This window comes from Cydia amplana, chromosome 27 (assembly GCF_948474715.1).
Source record: "Cydia amplana chromosome 27, ilCydAmpl1.1, whole genome shotgun sequence".
Lineage (NCBI taxonomy): Eukaryota > Metazoa > Arthropoda > Insecta > Lepidoptera > Tortricidae > Cydia > Cydia amplana.
This window is the reverse complement of record NC_086095.1, coordinates 4,553,456-4,573,050: the sequence shown is the minus strand read 5'-3', so window position 1 is coordinate 4,573,050 and position 19,595 is coordinate 4,553,456. Positions and strand designations below refer to the sequence as shown.

The window sequence follows — 19,595 nt, the reverse complement described above, 5'->3', positions numbered from 1 at the left end:
TACAATATAGGATTTTAACTTATACATATGGTACCTCATCGACGATGCAGAACTGGTGAGCGTTGACAGTCACATCTTGTGTTGCGAGTATGTCGATGACGTCCTCGTCGGCGTCTTTGAACATCTTGCTGTCGCGGAAATCTGCAACAAATATTGAATTGAGATTTACTTTTGACTGGCATTTAAACAGCACAGGGGCTACTGCGGAAACCGAATTTCGCCAATTGCGAATTAGAGTGACAGAGAAAAATGCCGGAAATTTGCGAAATTCGGTTTTCGCGGTAGACCCTCAGGATCGGTGTTGCATGATGCATGGATGCCAGTGATCGGTCTTTCGCTCACATGACCAGAGGCAGGCGTGGCTCACTCTGCGATTTCATCGCGTCGCTACAAGTACCTACAAGTACATGCGGCCCACACCAATTTTGGTGTCTAGCCATAGTAGTTACCGCGCACCGCTAAGTAACGGGGACGCCTGCGTGCGCTTGCGCCACCTAGCGGTCATATCTCTCGTAATAGACGCGTTTTGTTAGAGAGTGAATCTTCTGTACCTAGTACTATTATTTATTCTGTGCCAGGGGGCTAGCCAAGCATCGTTCGCAGAGAAATGAAACGAGACGCTGTCTCTATCGCACTAATATGGAAGTAGAGTCCAGACGAGCTGGGCAAATCGACCGATTTGATCAGGAAAATAATTGGCGCCAATCTCATCTAGCGTCCACACGTACACAAATTTAATCACTAATTTGCATTCCATAGATACTAACTTCGAAAATTGGCATTTTTGTGTCCGCACCTGCTGATTTGATCGGGGAATCAAATTGGCGTTTGCGTCCGCACGGCCTGATTCGATCGGAAAATATCATCAGATTGGCGAAAAATTGTCTCGTCTGGACTCCACTATAGAGAGACAGAAGCGGTTGGTTTCGTTTATTGCAAACGATCGCACTAGTGCGGTAAAGCAGCACCATAGGCACAGGGCGGACGCGCCATACATCAAAAATGATTTGCGTTTATATGTGTGCGCGGCACGGGCGGCACGTCTGTACACGCGTCATTGTGTATCTGACGGACTTCTGGCATGCTCTCAGTAGAGCGACTTACGCACACATTCATGCCACGGCCATTCGCGCTCGCGGGGCGAGGTAATCCGAGTCGGGGCGGCGCGGTGCGTGTCCGTTCTGTATGATAATACTATTACTTATTCTGTGCCAGAGGTACCTACTGTAAAATAGGTATATAAATCAATCTCTACGTGATTGTAGTGATACGGATATTACATGTAATTTTGCTTTTTCACAATCGTGTGTAAAATTGGCCATGACACTCTATTAGCGATGGATTAATCTCCTTTATCTCAAACCTAAAAGTCATGCCGGCTTTTAGCCTATATCTTATCACTAAAGTACCTAATTAATAAGTTTAAATTTAAATTAATAATCAATAATTACAATAATCATGTACGTGTAAGTATAGATATCTATTACTCAAGGAATTAATTCATGAGGCATGAGTCATACGCTGAGAGTTCTTCTTTGAGCGGGGGGGGGGGGGGCAATATACAGATTAAGATTTAGATTGGGAGCATCCATAGGCTAAAGGAGCACCTTACTAAAGTGCGAGTCGGACTCGCGTTCCAAGGGCTCCGTACATTAAGTCCGACTCACCCTTGACTAGACATTTCTAATAGGTTTTCCTGTCATCTATAGGTAACGATCTATTTTGTGTATTTTTTTCAAAATTTTAGACAGTAGTTTTGGAGATAAATGGGGAGGAATGGTTGGACAGACAGACAGACAGGCGCACGAGTGATCCTATCTTAGGGGTTCCGTTTTTTTCTTTTAAGGTACGGAACCCTAAAAAGAGGCCATAAAAGTTATCGGAAGCCAGGATCAGCAGAGCTCAAATTTAAGACAAGTGCCGAAAACCTGTAAAAGAGTTACCAAAAACTTTACCAGCAGTGAAGTTCAATGGTAGATTGTCAAAAGAATAACAGGTTATCAGGTTTACCGGCTCCCCCGTCCGGAAGCCAGGATGAGCAGCAACTCAAATCCAAGTGTAAAAACCGGTAAAAGAGTTACCAAACACTTACCAGCAGTGAAATCCAAGGGTAGATTGTCAAAAGAGTAACAGGTGATCCGGTTCTCCGGATCCCCCCGTCCTGAAGCCAGGATCAGCAGCAGCTCGAAGCCGAGACAGGTGCCGAAGATCGGGAAGTAGTCTCCAGCATCATTCAGCTCCATCGCCAGCTCGTAGATGTGCTGGCCGGCATCAGCGTAGCCGTCGGACTGGTTCAAGTAGGTGGCACCGCCGGGAATGAGGACTCTGGAAATGTCTGGTGTTCGTAAGAATGTACGAGAGGACTTAACAAGCAAAACTCCAATGTCTAAGTTTAAACAAACACTTTCAATGTGTCTGGGTTAGCGCTGTTCATGACTATGCCAAATTTCAAATCGATAGATTAAGGGCCAGTTGCACCAACCACCCTTGACAGACTGATCAACGTCACCCGGCGCGCCGCGGCGCTTTACCAAGTATTATGAAACTTTCCATACAATAAAATTAAGCGAACGATGACTAAACAGTGTGGTGCAAACGAACCTAAAGTGGTTCTAGAGATATGGAGCGAATGGAGCGATGTGACAGGCGGGACGGACACAGTTGCACTATAAGGGTTTCTCATGTCCATGGTGGAGTGTACTCGATCCCATGGCGCTCTCGCAAACGGCAAAGAGGGCGAAACGACGGAGTGGGTTTAGTGGGCAGGGCCAAGTACTCTCCCCCACAGGGGACAGAAACGGCGAGTCCCACACACCCCCCCATCATTGGCATTCTCGCGGCCGGGGGGACGGAGCGTAAATGCATTCGCCCACTCCGTGAACAAAAAAAGTGTTCCTTGTGTCCCTTTTTGGTACGGAACCCTAAAATAGGAATCGATTACCATAGGTAAACTATTTGATAAGTCAAATAACGACAACCGGTCTGGCCTAGTGGATAGTGACCCTGCCTGTGCCTGTGGCTTAGTCAATTTGTGTAAAAATGTCCAATAATATTTATTTAGGTATTTAAATAATCCAAACTTGTATGAGGCTGTCAAAAAATCTGGCCGAATTTACTCACCCGTTTATCTTGGACATGATATCTGCATAGTAAGCACGATCTTTACCAATCCTGGAAAAATACACAATATTTAGTATCTTGCCCATTATTTTCAGTCGAAGCTTTACATTTAGAGTCTAGACATCTACGCTCGTTTCATCCAGAAAAGATGAAACTTTTGTATAAGATCGTCTTATACAAAAGTTCCTCGCAGAGTGTATTATGTAATAATAATGGTTCGTCATTCAGATTTTGTTGTTGATTTTAGACCGACTAGGTACTTGGATTTGTTTGCTTGCAAACCTTCGATGATAGGCACCGCCCGCCCACGATAAACCATGACTCTCTATAACCTATTTTTAGAAATTATTAACTCTATTCACGCGTCCCTACAAGTACCTACAAGTATTATGCCTGCGAGCCACACCAATTTAGGTGTCTAGCTATAGTAGATAGTATGTAGTTGCCGAGCACCGCTAGCGGTCATATCTGTCATAAAGTCGTAGATGCGTTTTGTTAGAGAGTGAATCTTCTGTCCCTGTACTATTATTTATTCTGTGCTTTAGTATACATAGACTGCTGTATATTTCACACTACTGTAAGTATGTGTGCGCTATGTGTGTGTGTCCCTTAACTTACATAATAGGCACGACTCTAGCGCCCGCAGCCTCCACATCCTTGACATAAGAAGCCGCGATGTAACTTGTGTAGTTCTCCTCTGGATACTTCGTATGGAGGTACGCGGACTGCTCCTGAGCCAGTACTCCTATGATGGGTCTGTTGTTGACACTGTCTGTTTTTACTCCGTGTAAGAAGTATAGGACAGACAGAAGCAGAAGGGGCTTCATTGTGATCTGAGCTGAAATAAGAAGTTTATGAGTGTTTCAGTTTCAGTTTCAGTTTATTTATTCAAGAACAATTTACATCGTGTGATATCAAAAGGAGTTGTCATATTTAGCCTTGGCCCAATTTAAGAAAAAACTACACGTTATTTTTCTATAGACACCATTGTGATCATTCGTGATCTGTGACCCCCTCGGGTCTTTTAATCACGTTATTAATACTAGAGGGGTCTAATCTAGTATGATGTGATTTACTCGTATGGTCAACCCCAAATCCCATTAAAAAAATTATACAGATTCGTTAGAACTTTCGATCCAAACCGCAAAATCCGAAATTATATTTTCTTTTGCCGTCATATTTAGTAGGTATGGTTGGTACTTATGAAATTTTTGTCCGTTAAACGCCGGATGGAAACTAGGTTTTCCTGACAATTAGCCTCCCATTTTCTTATCCTAGATCGGCAAAGCTAATAATTTTTATAACAAAAAGAGCTAAAAGAAAAAAACTGCAATAAATGTGCACTCTATTCTCGCACTAATTCGCATACAATCAAATTTATATTTAATACCTATGCTATAAAAGTTTCGTTACACTAAAGAAACTCACAGTTTGACGTCACAGAAGCTCAGGACACACTCCACTCCACTGACTTTCAGTGCAGCTCTGTCTACCACGGAGGCGGAATATTAGAAAATCTCTAAAGTAGGCAACATTTATCTTTTGTTAATCGCCAATATGATTATCAACTGATGATAACGCGTTTGATTTTTGCCGATGAATTGTTTTGGAAACTCAATTAGATTTCTAGATTTTTGATATCTATATTTAGGGTAATTCTACAAAAACCTCATTCCCCTGGCCATACCTATTCGCAAATTCCCTGGGGATGCCGCTTTATTTCAAATACAAATGCATTTATTTCATTACTTTTTGACAGCTGTTCTTAGATATAATACTATACCTAATAATAATTAGTCCATCATAGGTATTAGGGGGGTTATTAGCATCTCAATTTTGGTGACTGTGTGGATGACTCACGTTAGACCGGGCCGTGTCCGGGCCGGAGCTTCCGGAGCTTCGTTTTCTATGGAAAACATCACGTGATCACCTGTCATTGTCATAGACAAGGAAGCGACGACGCCAAGTTAAATCTACAACCAAAAGTCAAAACTGTTAAGCAGAATATCCTGGGAATTTGCGAATAGGTTAGTAGGTACCTACCTATAAAGAGTCCAGACGAGACAATTTATCGCCAATCTGATCAAATTGTCCGATCGAATCAGGCCGGGCGGACGCAAACGACGCCAATTTGATTCCCCGATCAAATCAGCAGGTGCGGACACAAAAATGCCAATTTTCGAAGTTAGTATCTATGGAATGCAAATTGGTGATTAAATTGTGTACGTGGACGCTAGATGAGATTGGCTCCAATTATTTTCCTGATCAAATCGGTCGATTTGGCCATGCAGCTTGTCTGGACTCTATTACTATAGCCAGCAGGGGAATGAGATTGCTGTAGGTGTAGAATAACCCTTTAACGGCTTTAACCATGACTGTATTAGCGGATGCGATCCGTGATTCACGTAATGTGATAAATAAAGCAGCGATCGGCAACCTGCGGCCCGCGGGCCGCATGCGGCCCGTGAACCTGTCATGGCGGTAGAATGAGATAGCAATATCACTTGCTCCCTCATAAATGCGTCCCTTGGAGTGGCCGGCGCTGGCCCATCGTGTAGAGGAGCCATCACTTGCGGCCCGCGAGCCTCCCTGGCTATTTTGTATGCAATATTGACAAACGACAATGTCTGATAAAGTCATAAATATTAACAATAGTACGGCCCGCGTCAACTTCGTTAACTACTATGTAGCCCTTGGCTGCTAAAAGGTTGCCGACCGCTCTATTATAAAGGAAAGTAATGTAAATAAAAATAATATTTCGGAAAATATTGGTAACAAGTTTCGCAAGGAAATGTACAGTACGTCTAAGCTGTGCACTTGAATAGCACAAGGTGAGGCAGTGTCATTATATAAAGACTAAGTGCAGGGGACAATTTAGACTGCGGGGTAATTTAAAATAATCGAAATATCTTCCATGTTTTACATTATTCACTAGAATGCCATATATAAGTCCAGATAGCAAAAAAGAGCCCCCCTTGTACCTTACGTCATATTTTTATAGGAGTTTGTCATTAATGATGACATGGCTACACTTTGTCATTTTGGTCCTTCGATCAACACGGGCTTAACACGGGCTTCCGAGTTTTGGTCCGATTATTATAGCCATTCTCAGTAAACTAAGTGTGGTTACATCTAATGATCATGTCTAATATAAAACTTAACCGAGGTCGTGGCAATTAGAATGCGATATTTTCTAATAAGAACGTCGCTCCCATTTATTTTATGACTGAAGAATTGACTGATTCAGTTTGAGGTTTTTGAAGGCCATATGTGACGTTATCTATGAAAAGGGACCTTATTGTCGATGGCGCTTACGCCATTATTAACGATGCTCCGATATAAATACAATGCCGCGCGACGCTGTGCGGCGTAAGCGCCATCGACAACAAGGTCCCTTTTCATAGATAATGCCCCATATTGTGATACATACATAAGAAATGGTTGTTAGAAATGTTTCAATAACTTTCAATAACTTCATTGCCAGTTAGCGTGATAGTTATTCATGAGATAAATTTTAATTCAATATTATCGGAATCTTTTCGAGCGATGGATGGCGCCAGAACCTTGGGCCTACAGTCGGGTAGATCGCGTTAATTTCAATATTTAACAAATTAACACATATCAGTGAAAGAATAAGGGTCAAAGTCAAATGGCGTTCTAACACTTTTAATCTTTTGTCAAAAGATGGCAGTTTTTTTGTGGCACAGAATAAATAATAGTACTAAGTACGGAAGACTCACTCTCTAACAAAACGCGTCTGTTACGATCAGCACAGATATGGCCGCTAGGTGGCGACAGCGCCACGCGCGGCTTATGGCTTTCCCCAAAATTGGGGCCGAACGGATGTACTTTTAGCTACCTGTAGCAAAGCGACGAAATCGCGGAGTGAGACACGCCTGCTATGACAGTAACATACACTCTATGCTCTTTGGCCATACGATCCCATCCTTGGTGATGACTGATTACATCTTATAAATCCCATCGTATCGAAATATCTTCCATGTTTTACATTATTCACTAGAATGCCATATATAAGTCCAGATAGCAAAAAAGAGCCCCGCTTGTACCTTACGTCATATTTTTATAGGAGTTTGTCATTAATGATGACATGGCTACACTTTGTCATTTTGGTCCTTCGATCAACACGGGCTTAACACGGGCTTCCGAGTTTTGGTCCGATTATTATAGCCATTCTCAGTAAACTAAGTGTGGTTACATCTAATGATCATGTCTAATATAAAACTTAACCGAGGTCGTGGCAATTAGAATGCGATATTTTCTAATAAGAACGTCGCTCCCATTTATTTTATGACTGAAGAATTGACTGATTCAGTTTGAGGTTTTTGAAGGCCATATGTGACGTTATCTATGAAAAGGGACCTTATTGTCGATGGCGCTTACGCCATTATTAACGATGCTCCGATATAAATACAATGCCGCGCGACGCTGTGCGGCGTAAGCGCCATCGACAACAAGGTCCCTTTTCATAGATAATGCCCCATATTGTGATACATACATAAGAAATGGTTGTTAGAAATGTTTCAATAACTTTCAATAACTTCATTGCCAGTTAGCGTGATAGTTATTCATGAGATAAATTTTAATTCAATATTATCGGAATCTTTTCGAGCGATGGATGGCGCCAGAACCTTGGGCCTACAGTCGGGTAGATCGCGTTAATTTCAATATTTAACAAATTAACACATATCAGTGAAAGAATAAGGGTCAAAGTCAAATGGCGTTCTAACACTTTTAATCTTTTGTCAAAAGATGGCAGTTTTTTTGTGGCACAGAATAAATAATAGTACTAAGTACGGAAGACTCACTCTCTAACAAAACGCGTCTGTTACGATCAGCACAGATATGGCCGCTAGGTGGCGACAGCGCCACGCGCGGCTTATGGCTTTCCCCAAAATTGGGGCCGAACGGATGTACTTTTAGCTACCTGTAGCAAAGCGACGAAATCGCGGAGTGAGACACGCCTGCTATGACAGTAACATACACTCTATGCTCTTTGGCCATACGATCCCATCCTTGGTGATGACTGATTACATCTTATAAATCCCATCGTCCGTTCACACGTGTAATATTGTAAATACATTGTAAAAACGTTGACAAAGATGTCAAGGCACACGATTATTCATTGCAACAATGAGTGTTGATTATCAGTTATAATTCACGAACCGTTATATGGCTAGTATAACTTGAGCCGTAAATCTGGTTGGTAACTGTCAAAGGTTTTATATAGAGGTGTTATAAATAAATAAATAAATAAAAATCATTTATTTCAGACTAAAGGTCCATACATGGTTATAGACGGCGCCAGAATAGGTTTTACCGGCATCTAGTTTTGTTTTGTGAGTTCTGGCTTAAAAGGATTGACATGTAAAACCTATTAGTGGCTCTGTAAGATGTAGACCTAGTGAACCCCCTTTGGGTCCGCCATTTTGAAATCCAAAAATGGAATAGCCATAAAAATCCATAGAGTCTGTGCAGAAAGAGAAGAGTCGTGGAATGTATGGGGCCCAATACATTCCACGACTCTTCTCTTTCCGCACAGACTCTATCAAAATGTAACGCGTATTGGTTGAAAAATGTAACCAGCCATAATGAGACTTAAATAAATGTATTCTATTCTAAATGCGACCTACGGAGGAGAATAGCCAGACAAACAGACACACGAAAGCAGTTTTGCCCAAGCTCAAATGGAAATGCTTCGCTTGCCGTTCGCGCTTGCTTGTTATTTGTCTGTCTGTTTCTTCTTCACGCCCAAATCGTTGAACCGATTAATTTGGTATGGAGCTAGTTTGAGTCCTGGGAAATAGGATACCTAGGATAGCTAGTTCATTATAAGTTATGGGCAGATTTATACTGGTCCGTTGTAAACATTGTGATTAACAACATAGGTAGGCATTTAGTGTAGGTACTGCGTAATGATAATGGTGTATGTATATGAATAAGACGAGTGAATATTAAAGACTGCTAATAAATCTATCCAAAATCAAGGAGATCCGACCGCTGTGACATTAACATATTCTGATAGTCTCTTATTAATTTGAAAGGGGCCTTGACTCCCGCTCTGGGTTTTTCCTGATCCAAAGGCTGTCCATCGCAATCTAACGCGGCAACGCAGCAAGCGTGATGGGCACCTTTTCGTCGGGGGCAACCCGGGACGGGTTTTAGTAGGTAGTTATTTTTAAAAATTTAGATTAAATTTATATTTAAGCTTCGTCAATAAATAATAGGTACTTTTATTAATTCGATTTTAAAATGCTGGATTTAGGTGTAAAGTAAAGGTTATTGACTGAGCGAGTGCGAAATGTCTCCGTACCAGTTTGGGCAAAAATGTTTTACAGCCACTGACAAAAAACCGGCCAAGTGCGAGTCGGACTCGCGCGCGGAGGGTTCCGCACCATCAACAAAAAATAGAGCAAAAAATCGTGTTTGTTGTATGGGAGCCCCCCTTAAATATTTATTTTATTTTATTTTTAGTATTTGTTGTTATAGCGGCAACACAGATACATCATTTGTGAAAATTTCAACTGTCTAGCTATCGCGGTTCATGAGATACAGCCTGGTGACAGACGGACGGACGGACGGACGGACAGCGAAGTCTTAGTAATAGGGTCCCGTTTTTCACCCTTTGGGTACGGAACCCCAAAAAAACAAATCAAAACAATAGGTATATTTTTATTCGGGCGCAAAGTAACTGCAACTCTGTATAATAAACAGTCCTTGTTAGTAACGCGTCTTTGGTAGGTACATTACATGGATGTAATAACCAACGTATATAATAAAGACCCTTTGAGATGATGATGTGTTAACGTTTATTTAAATGTTTTCCGCCATTTTGATTGCGTTCTCACGTTCTAGATGTCGCTCGAAGGGCGCTAGGAAACTATGACGTCCTTCTCTGGCTCCTTTACACGATGGGCCATCATACTGGCCCACTAAGATGGGCCAGCGTATACAGTGTGTAGCCTATAACGCGGGCGAAAAATTAAAACGTAGATTCTACTCCTCAAACTAGACAATGTTTGTTCAGCGACTTTTAAAAATAACTTGTGGTTTGTATTTTAAAACACTTTAAAATTTAATCGAACACGCAATGTATTATGAAATTGATTATGCCTGTACGGTAACAAGACTGACAGGCAATGTCAATTAGACGGAATTTAAAGTACATTGAAAATATTATTTAGTTTGTTTGAAAAAGGGACAATTTTAAGACTACATAATTTCAAAAAGTTGTTGAACAAAAGTGTTATTGTTTGAGGAGTAGAATCTACGTTTTAATTTTTCGCCCGCATTATAGGCCACACACTGTAGAGAGAGGGTAGTGGTGTCGGATGGCTTATGGCTCCTCTACACGATGGGCCATCATACTGGCCCACTAAGATGGGTCAGCGTGTAGAGAGGGTAGTGGTGTAGGATGGCTTATGGCTCCTCTACACGATGGGCCATCACACTGGCCCATTAAGATGGGCCAGCGTGTATAGAGAGTAGTGAATGTCGGATGGCTTATGGCGATGGGATGGCCACGATATCGGTTTTTCGTCCGCACATCAAAGTGGGCCAGCGATGGTGCGTACGCATCTACACGTGGCCCATTCCTTAGTACTTGCTCTCAACCATCGCATGGCCATCTCGCTGGTCCAGGTCCAGGGCCATCGTGTAGAGGAGCCTTAAGAGCCACACGAACCAAGCCGCCGCAAGTTTTTTTTTTGTATTTATTGGTTCACCAACAATTGTTTACACTATGTAAAATATAACAACAAACGTTTTGAGTAATATTGCTAAGCGTAACAATTACTTAAAGGTACACCGCTTGCATTGACTAAGGTACTAAAATTGTATATACGTAACATAGCGTTTACAATAATAATGCAGGCATTAACTTCACTTTTAATGCGAAATTCTGAAATAATATGAAATACTCGACAACTCGCTCTATTTTCTTTGTGAACAATTTTTTGCAACGAAAACCACGAATAAAAGTACGAGTATATATTATATAGCAAACCTAGGTCATTAAACAAAACCTCTTTATTCCAGGGCATCTCCTCCTACCTCTCCACCGCGCCGTACATCGCGAAGCTCCTCTTCCGCGGCATCGCGTACCAGAGCGACTTCTTCCTGAAGAAGACCATCTACGAGTACCTGTGGGAGTACCGGGAGCCGATACTGGACACTTCCAAGAGTATAGCGCCGGGGCTGGTGCCGGTTAACAACATGGGGATGCTGGCTAGGGTAAGTCAATAAACAGTAGGTATATTAGACAGGCATCGCGTACCAGAGCGACTTCTTTCTGAAGAAAACCATCTACGAGTACCTGTGGGAGTACCGGGAGCCGATACTGGACACTTCCAAGAGTATAGCGCCGGGGCTGGTGCCCGTTAATAACATGGGGATGCTGGCTAGGGTAAGTCAATAAACAGTAGGTATATTAGACAGGCATCGCGTACCAGAGCGACTTCTTTCTGAAGAAAACCATCTACGAGTACCTGTGGGAGTACCGGGAGCCGATACTGGACACTTCCAAGAGCATAGCGCCGGGGCTGGTGCCCGTTAACAACATGGGGATGCTGGCTAGGGTACGTCAATATAGAGTAGATATATTAGACAGGCATCGCGTACCAGAGCGATTTCTTCCTGAAGAAGACCATCTACGAGTACCTGTGGGAGTACCGGGAGCCGATACTGGACACTTCCAAGAGTATAGCGCCGGGGCTGGTGCCGGTTAACAACATGGGGATGCTGGCTAGGGTAACTCAATATAGAGTAGATATATTAGACAGGCATCGCGTACCAGAGCGACTTCTTCCTGAAGAAGACCATCTACGAGTACCTGTGGGAGTACCGGGAGCCGATACTGGACACTTCCAAGAGTATAGCGCCGGGGCTGGTGCCGGCTAATAACATGGGGATGCTGGCTAGGGTAAGTCAATATGGAGTAGATATATTAGACAGGCATCGCGTACCAGAGCGCGCGATTTCTTCTTAAAGAAGATCATCTATGAGTACCTGTGGGAGTACAGGGAGCCGATCCTGGATACTTCCAAGAGTATAGCGCCGAGGCTGGTGCCCGTTAATAACATGGGGATGCTGGCTAGGGTAAGTCAATATAGAGTAGATATATTAGTTGTAGGCCGGCCGTACTGAAAGCTATAATAAGGGAAAAATAAAGGTGGTCTTAATTTGGTCAGACCATCAAATCAAGCATATTTTTTATAGATGTGTGTCCCTATTGTTTTCAGATCTATGCAGACTTCACAGACGAGGTGACAGTAAAGATAGGCCCTCAATGGGGCCATGGGCACTTCTTCCAGATCGACCGGTTCCACGGCGAGCCGCAGTTGCCAGGTTACGACCCTCAGGCAAGTCAAAGTCTCTCTTATATTCAACCACTCAGGCACGCCCCATTTGATTTTGATAGACTGTGACTTACATAAAGTCTATTTTTTTATTCGGTAGACTAAAATGACATTTCATAGTATGAACATCATGTGTCATTTCATACTATGAAATGTCATTTCTACCGAATAAGGGCCACCCCACATCTAGCGTCTTTCGAGCGTCGGCGTCTCGTCGGCGTCTACAACTCTATGGCCCTGCTCGACGCAACGTCGACGCAACGTCGACGCAACGTCGACGCAACTGCGCAGCGACGTCATTTTTCATAGCGCTGACCGACGCCGACGCCCGAAAGACGCCAGATGTGGGGTGGCCCTAAAAAAATAGACTTTAGGGCCATCCCACATCTAGCGTCTTTCGAGCGTCGGCGTCTGGTCAGCGCTATGGAAAATGACGTTGACTCGACGTTCGGCCATAGAGTTGTAGAGGTACAGTCACTTGCAAATGTTACTCAACGAAGCATAAATATGTGACACGATCTTATTTGTAGTGCCATAAGAGCGCGTAACAATTGACATTTTCATGATGTCTGATAATGTGTATAAAAATAATTTGATTCAGTTGCTTCAAACAAAACATAATTAAAATGTCGCTCCGATGGGCCATGCTGTTTTAACTGTTTTTACTCGCTCGTTACATTGTATAGACTACTCCTGCTAATATGAATTTGTTACTGTATTCACAAACCTATTTTGTAATCGTAGCTTTGTTACTTTTAGCTTTATGTTGTTACCTAGCGCTATATATTTTAGATTTATCAGTAGGTAATCTAGTAATCTGTGGACGATGTTGTTGGTCTCACACTTTATTACCCTTTGTATTCTATTTCTGTGTCTTAACCCTGTGTGTTACTGTTTTTTGTCCCAAATAAATTGAAAAAAAAAAAAAAACACTACTTTTGCGGCCTTCGAAGAGTAACTATTTTTTGGTGCCCCGAAAAACAGCGCAGAGTCTTACAGACACTGCTTATGCTGAGCGGCACCCTATTTGGTGTGTACGTACGTTTCTTTATTTAATTAGCTGTTGTACATAATGTATGTTTTTTACGCCAAATATTTTTTTTTCTATTCTATTATTATTGCAGGTATTGTAGAATAAAGAAGAATAATAATCGACACCCTTAAATGCCTTTTTTTGGTTTCTATCATCTGCCGCACCTGCCCTTGTCGAGATTCTTGGTTGATAGAAGTGATAGATGGTTCATGGTCGGGTGGCAGATAGCTCCAGTCTCGTCATACCATCCGGCCTACTGACATCATCTCTTGATACGATGTATGGTGCGAGAAAAGGTTACCTATAACCAGGCGTGACTCACTCCGCGATTTCGTCACGTCGCTACAAGTACCTTCAAGTACACGGGCCACACCAATTTTGGTGTCTAGCCAATCTAGCCATAAGTAGTAGTTGCCGCGCACCGCTACGGAATAGACGCCTGCTCGCGCTTGCGCCACCTAGCGGTCATATCTGACGTAAAAGACGCGTTTTGTTAAAGAGTCAATCTTCTGTACCTAGTACTATTATTTATTCTGTGCTAACACCAATAAACATTGTCCACAGGAATGTCCCGACCGCATCACCGGCTCGACAGAGGGCGTGATGTACCAACAACACATCACCACGAAAGACGTACTTCTCTACTGGAGGAAGACAGTCTGCAAACTTATGCCTCTCTATTTTGACAGTACGTACTTTTGACACTTATGTCCCACCCCACAGTCCCACTTCCAATTTTGACTACGACTTCCAATTTTAAAACTTTATATGGTGGGTCTAGTCTAAACAAAAAAACTGTTTGTTTCAGGTGAACTAACCGTAGACAACGTGTCTGTATACCGCTTCAACCTATCCGAGAGCGTGTTCGAACGGACCAATGGAACCGACTGCTACAACACAGAACCGCCGCTGTCACCTGGGCTGAGTGACGCCAGCAAATGCTACTTCAGTGAGTCATTATAGTTCTCTAAAGTGTTATATAATGAGTTCATTATAGTTCTCTACAGTGTTGTATAATGAACTCGTTATAGTCAGGCCGTATCAGAGAGCACGTTCGAACGAACCAATTAAACTGCCGACACCGTGGCCATCCCATCGCCATCCCGCCGCGCCATAAGCCGTCCGACACCACTACCCTCACTACACGCTGGCTCATCTTAGTGGGCCAGTATGATGGCCCATCGTGTAGAGGAGCCATATGGTGCACCATAGCTACCACAACCTACTTTTACATGACACATTTAAAAATACTAATGGCGTTGTTCATAAACGGCTGCTAACTTGATGAGGTGATGATCGTCATTTGTCCCTATCTGTCGTTATGCCATAGAGAGGGACAAACGACGATTATCAGCTGATTAACTAGCAGACGTTTATGAATAACTAGCGACCCGCCCCGGCTTCGCACGGGTTAACAAATTATACATAAACCTTCCTCTTGAATAACTCTATCCGTTGCGTAGTTTTAAAGATCTAAGCATACATAGGGACAGAAAGACAGCGTGAAGCGACTTTGTTTTATACTAGGTAGTGATAAGTCAGTCTTCTTTCCAGATTTCCCGATGGTGGTATCCTTCCCCCATTTCTACACTGGCGGCCTACCGACGGACCATTACGTGACGGGCCTGCGGCCAGACAGATACAAGCATAATTCTTACGCCATTGTTGAGCCTGTAAGTATTAACTAACTACCTACTTATTTAAGTACATACCAATTTTTGAAGTGAAAACTTCTTTAGCGGCGCTGGGCACTTTTTGAGGTGGGGAAAAAAAAGATAAACTCGAGACAGCGTAAGGCGATCACGTGACCGTAAGCCCCGTAAGGTGGCCACTCATAATTTAGATGGCATTTAAATCAATAAAGAAAAACTCAATGTTATTTGACATTTATGTTGCGGACTCCTTTTCAAGACTCTTTACCTATGTTCAAATAATTTGACGTTGTCATGGCAGTATGTAAATAAACATGTCAATGAAAAAGTGTGATCTTATTTGAGAATTATAATAATATATAATAAATAAATAGAATACCTCCGCTAAACGTATGTATCGTGTTACCGGGCATCGGTAACATAGTGAGGTGAGTTTTCACTTCTATCGGCACTCCCGGAGTGCAACCGTTGTTGCTTGTTTTTATCGCCTACCTATTTATACTCGTAGGAGATACGAGTAATTAGTGTCTACACTACTCGTAGTGCCACAAAACAAACACCTCTATAAACCCATCACAAGCGACATCAAAGGTCACTCCTTGACACCTCACGACCAGCGAAGAGGAAAGTGATCAATAATATCTACACGGTCGCTACATTATGGATCCTGAATGATAATCCGCGAAGGACTTTAATTGACAAGTCGTGATCAATAGCCGGCTGATTAATATTCTACAGTGTTTTAAAAACGATTTGATTTGGAATACTAATTTATTTTATTCGTGTTGAAATTTATTTACAACTATACTTGGTCAACCAAATCTTGACAGTAGAAAAGGGCGGCAAATTTGAAAAATGTAGGCGCGAAGGGATATCGTCCCATAGAAAATTTGAATTTCGCGCCCTTTTTTACTGACAAGATTTGGTTGACCAGCTATAGCTGCGCCCGCGAGTTTGACAATGTTGATAAGACCAGAAATGAAATGTGCCTATTTAAAGCGGTTTCGCACTACTTCCGATCCGAAACCGTGAAAATATGGTCCGAAGTAGCCGTAGAACTATTTCTATGGTAATTACGCACTAGATCCGTCTGATTTCTTTCCGAAATCGGATGACGGAGTGCGTAAATTACCATAGAAATAGTTCTACGGTTACTTCGGACCATATTTTCACGGATTCGGATCGGATTCGGATCGGACGTAGTGAGAAACCGCTCTTACCCTATTTAGCCAAAAGCTCCCTCCAGACTATGTGTCTGTATCGCGGCGCAAATCCGATTCGCGCACGAGTGTGGAGGGGCCTAAAGACGGACATAATAACTTTCGCATTTAAGGCCTGTGCACACTGGCTGCGTGTGCGTGACGTGCACGTGCGCGTGCAGCGTTGTAGTATACAGATACTTATGAGAGACGGCACACCGCTTGCGTGACGTGTGCGTGTGCGGCTGCAACATTTTAGTGCACGCGCACGTGCACGTCACGCACACGCAAGCCAGTGTGCACAGGCCTTTATAATGTTAGGTATATTAGTCGAGATTTGCTAAAAATAACCAAAAATATTTTCTATTTCAGTTAACTGGAACTCCATTTCGCTCCGTAGCTCGCATGCAGAGCAATCTGCACTTGAAAGACCTTTCTGGTTTTACTGAGGACTACAACAAGTTCTCCAACCTGATAATACCTCTGTTCTGGGCCGAATATGTAAGTATAGCCGGTCAAACAAGTTTGTCAGTTGCAAAAGGCGCGAAATTCAAATTTTCTATGGGAAGATTACCCTTCGCGCCTAGATTTTTTAAATTTGCCGCTTTTTTCTACAGACGGAAATGGCTGACGCTGGTCAACCTGGTCAAGCAGATCTAGTCAGTAGAAAAAGGCGGCAAATTTGAAAAATGTAGGCGCGAAGGGTTATCGTCCCATAGAAAACTTGAATTTCGCGCCTTTTGCTAGTGACAAGATTTGCTTGACCATTTATTAGCTCATTAAACACAACAAAACCTTGTAGACCACTTTTCTTTTTTGTGACGGTTTAGTTTATTTTTAAATTTCGTGGCAAACCTCATCAGCCAATGTGCAGAGATCTCATTGGTTGACATATTAGTGTGGCCATGTAATAATGGTAATTTCCCTTATTTGATTTTCCTCCCATAAAAGCTCGTTAATGCCTCATTTCATTAGTTTAATATTTATCAAATCTGTAGTATGACAATTACATAAGCAAAAGCTTAATAGAACTGCCCAATATTACGCTTTTAAAATATTGTCAGGCGTGGCTCACTCCGCGATTTCGTCGCTTTGCTACAGGTAGCTAAAAGTACATCCGTTCCGGCCCCAATTTTGGGGTAAGCCATAGGTAAGCCGCACATGGCACTGTCGCCACCTAGCGGCCATATCTGTGTTGATCGTAATAGACGCGTTTTGTTAGAGAGTGAGTCTTCTGTACTTAGTACCAGTGTTGGGCATTTAAGAATAAAATCATTATTTGAATAAGAATTCGTAGGAATAAAATCATCTCGATTTTATTCCCGTCAAAAATATTCAAATAATTTTGATCTGGAATAATTCGTATGACAAAAAATTTAATGAGAATAACTTATTCTTAATCAAATAAATATAATCATGATTTTTATTCGAAATAATATTCCACGATTAAAAATGAAGTCTGGGACGGGTACCGTATAGGTACTAATTACGTATAGTTAGGTAGATAATATGTAAATATAGTACTTAGTCTCTTGTCTAATTTATACCTATTTTATGGAATAAAATCTTACAAATTGACTGTCGCTTAGTTTCAGTAACCGTATTATTTCTAATTTAATAACAAAATCATTAGGTTCAATTTAGCTGGTCTAGGGACGTAGCCAAGATACCAATCGCTTGCGCTCCGACAACGAAGCGCTTTCTGTGTCTATCTCTCTTCCATATTAGTGAGTTAGCGTTTCGTTGTCATAGCGCAAACCATTGGCAACATGCCAATCGTTTGGGCTACGACAACGAAACGCTATCTCTGTCACTCTATCGCACTAATATGTAAGAGTGATAGAGAGAGACTATACGCAACTCTACGGAGCGTTAACGTGTGGCATGTTGGCTAAGCACCCTGATCGGATGATAGAACTTGGTAGACAGTGTATAGCGGAATTCTTTAATGGGTACTGTACCTAAACTAAAGTAACAAATATCAAATTAATCCGACTTTTAAATAGAAGGGTGAAAATCAACTTACAAAATATAACCGATTGTACTACAGAAATTAGCTTAATTCTAAATAACATTTTAATTGAATAAAACCTTATTTAGAATACTCCCACTTCTAGAATAATTATTCTGTTTATTATTCCGCATTTAAAATAAAAGTCACATGATTTATTCACCTTAATTTTATTCTAAAATAACTAGTGCAAGAATTGTTTTAATTCAAATCGATTTGAATAAGAATAAAATTTCTGTTTTTATTCTTATTCTTATTCAAGTTAATTTTTGCCCAACTCTGCTTAGTACTATTATTTATTCTGTGATATTGTCACGAAAAGCTGTTCAGGAATTCTAAAAACAATTAAGTCGTGCGCTCTTAAGTGGTATCCAGACGGGACTGATCAAATCAGTCGATTTGATCAGGAAATTTGCATTCCATAGATAATTACCAGAGGGCGGAATTGCTCATGGCAAAAATCAAACGTCAATAGAGTTGGAACGTTGAATTTATCGACTTTTTCAGCTATCGATAAGTTCAGTCACCTTTTACATTTCTGAATTTAACATTAACCTCTTTGATTAGCTAGTTGACTAGCTAGTTTTAATAATGAAGTGCTAAGTTAAGTAGGTAGTTTTTAAAATTATCGTTTTATATTGTCTTTTATTTAAATGTTATTCCGTAATGTTCATATGAAGTCTATTATTGTTTGCTTATGGAGTTGAGGTTTAGTTTTGTTAATAAATAAATAAAGATACGCTAATAGGTACCTAAATATAATTTCAGTTTATTCGATAGTCGATAAAATTCAACGTTCCAACTCTATAGACGTTTGATTTTTGCCATGAACAATTCCGCCCTCTAATAATTACCATGAAAATTGGCATTTATGTGTCCGCACCTGCTGATTCGATAGGAGAATTTCATCAGATTGGCGAAAAATTGTCTTGTCTGGATACCACTTTAAAACGCAAAGAGCTCCATGCGGTCTGACGTATTCTGCTCTTGTAAAGAGGTTTATATAATTATACAGTTTTATTTTATATTCATAATTTTATATTTGGTTTTAGAACAGTCACTGTAGAACAATTTGAATACCTACGTTGCCATAGTAGTCTACAAATATCCTCGTCTTAACAAGACCTAATTGTGTAATTTTCTCTGTAAATCTAATTAGTAATTGTGCTTCGTTTAATAAGGTGTTTCCGTGATAGCGTAACCATT

The 19,595-nt window shown here is 41.5% G+C and overlaps 1 protein-coding gene across 1 annotated transcript in view; it reads left to right on the top strand.

Annotated features, from left to right (window-relative positions):
* Positions 1 to 19,595, top strand: part of LOC134660527 (scavenger receptor class B member 1-like) — a 76,719-nt gene that overhangs the window by 56,586 nt on the left and 538 nt on the right. Inside the window, exons 7-12 of the mRNA XM_063516302.1 lie at positions 11,176 to 11,370; positions 12,378 to 12,497; positions 14,092 to 14,215; positions 14,336 to 14,476; positions 15,082 to 15,200; positions 16,751 to 16,879. Of these exons, the coding sequence (XP_063372372.1) occupies positions 11,176 to 11,370; positions 12,378 to 12,497; positions 14,092 to 14,215; positions 14,336 to 14,476; positions 15,082 to 15,200; positions 16,751 to 16,879 (828 nt within the window). The remainder of the gene's footprint in view (positions 1 to 11,175; positions 11,371 to 12,377; positions 12,498 to 14,091; positions 14,216 to 14,335; positions 14,477 to 15,081; positions 15,201 to 16,750; positions 16,880 to 19,595) is intronic.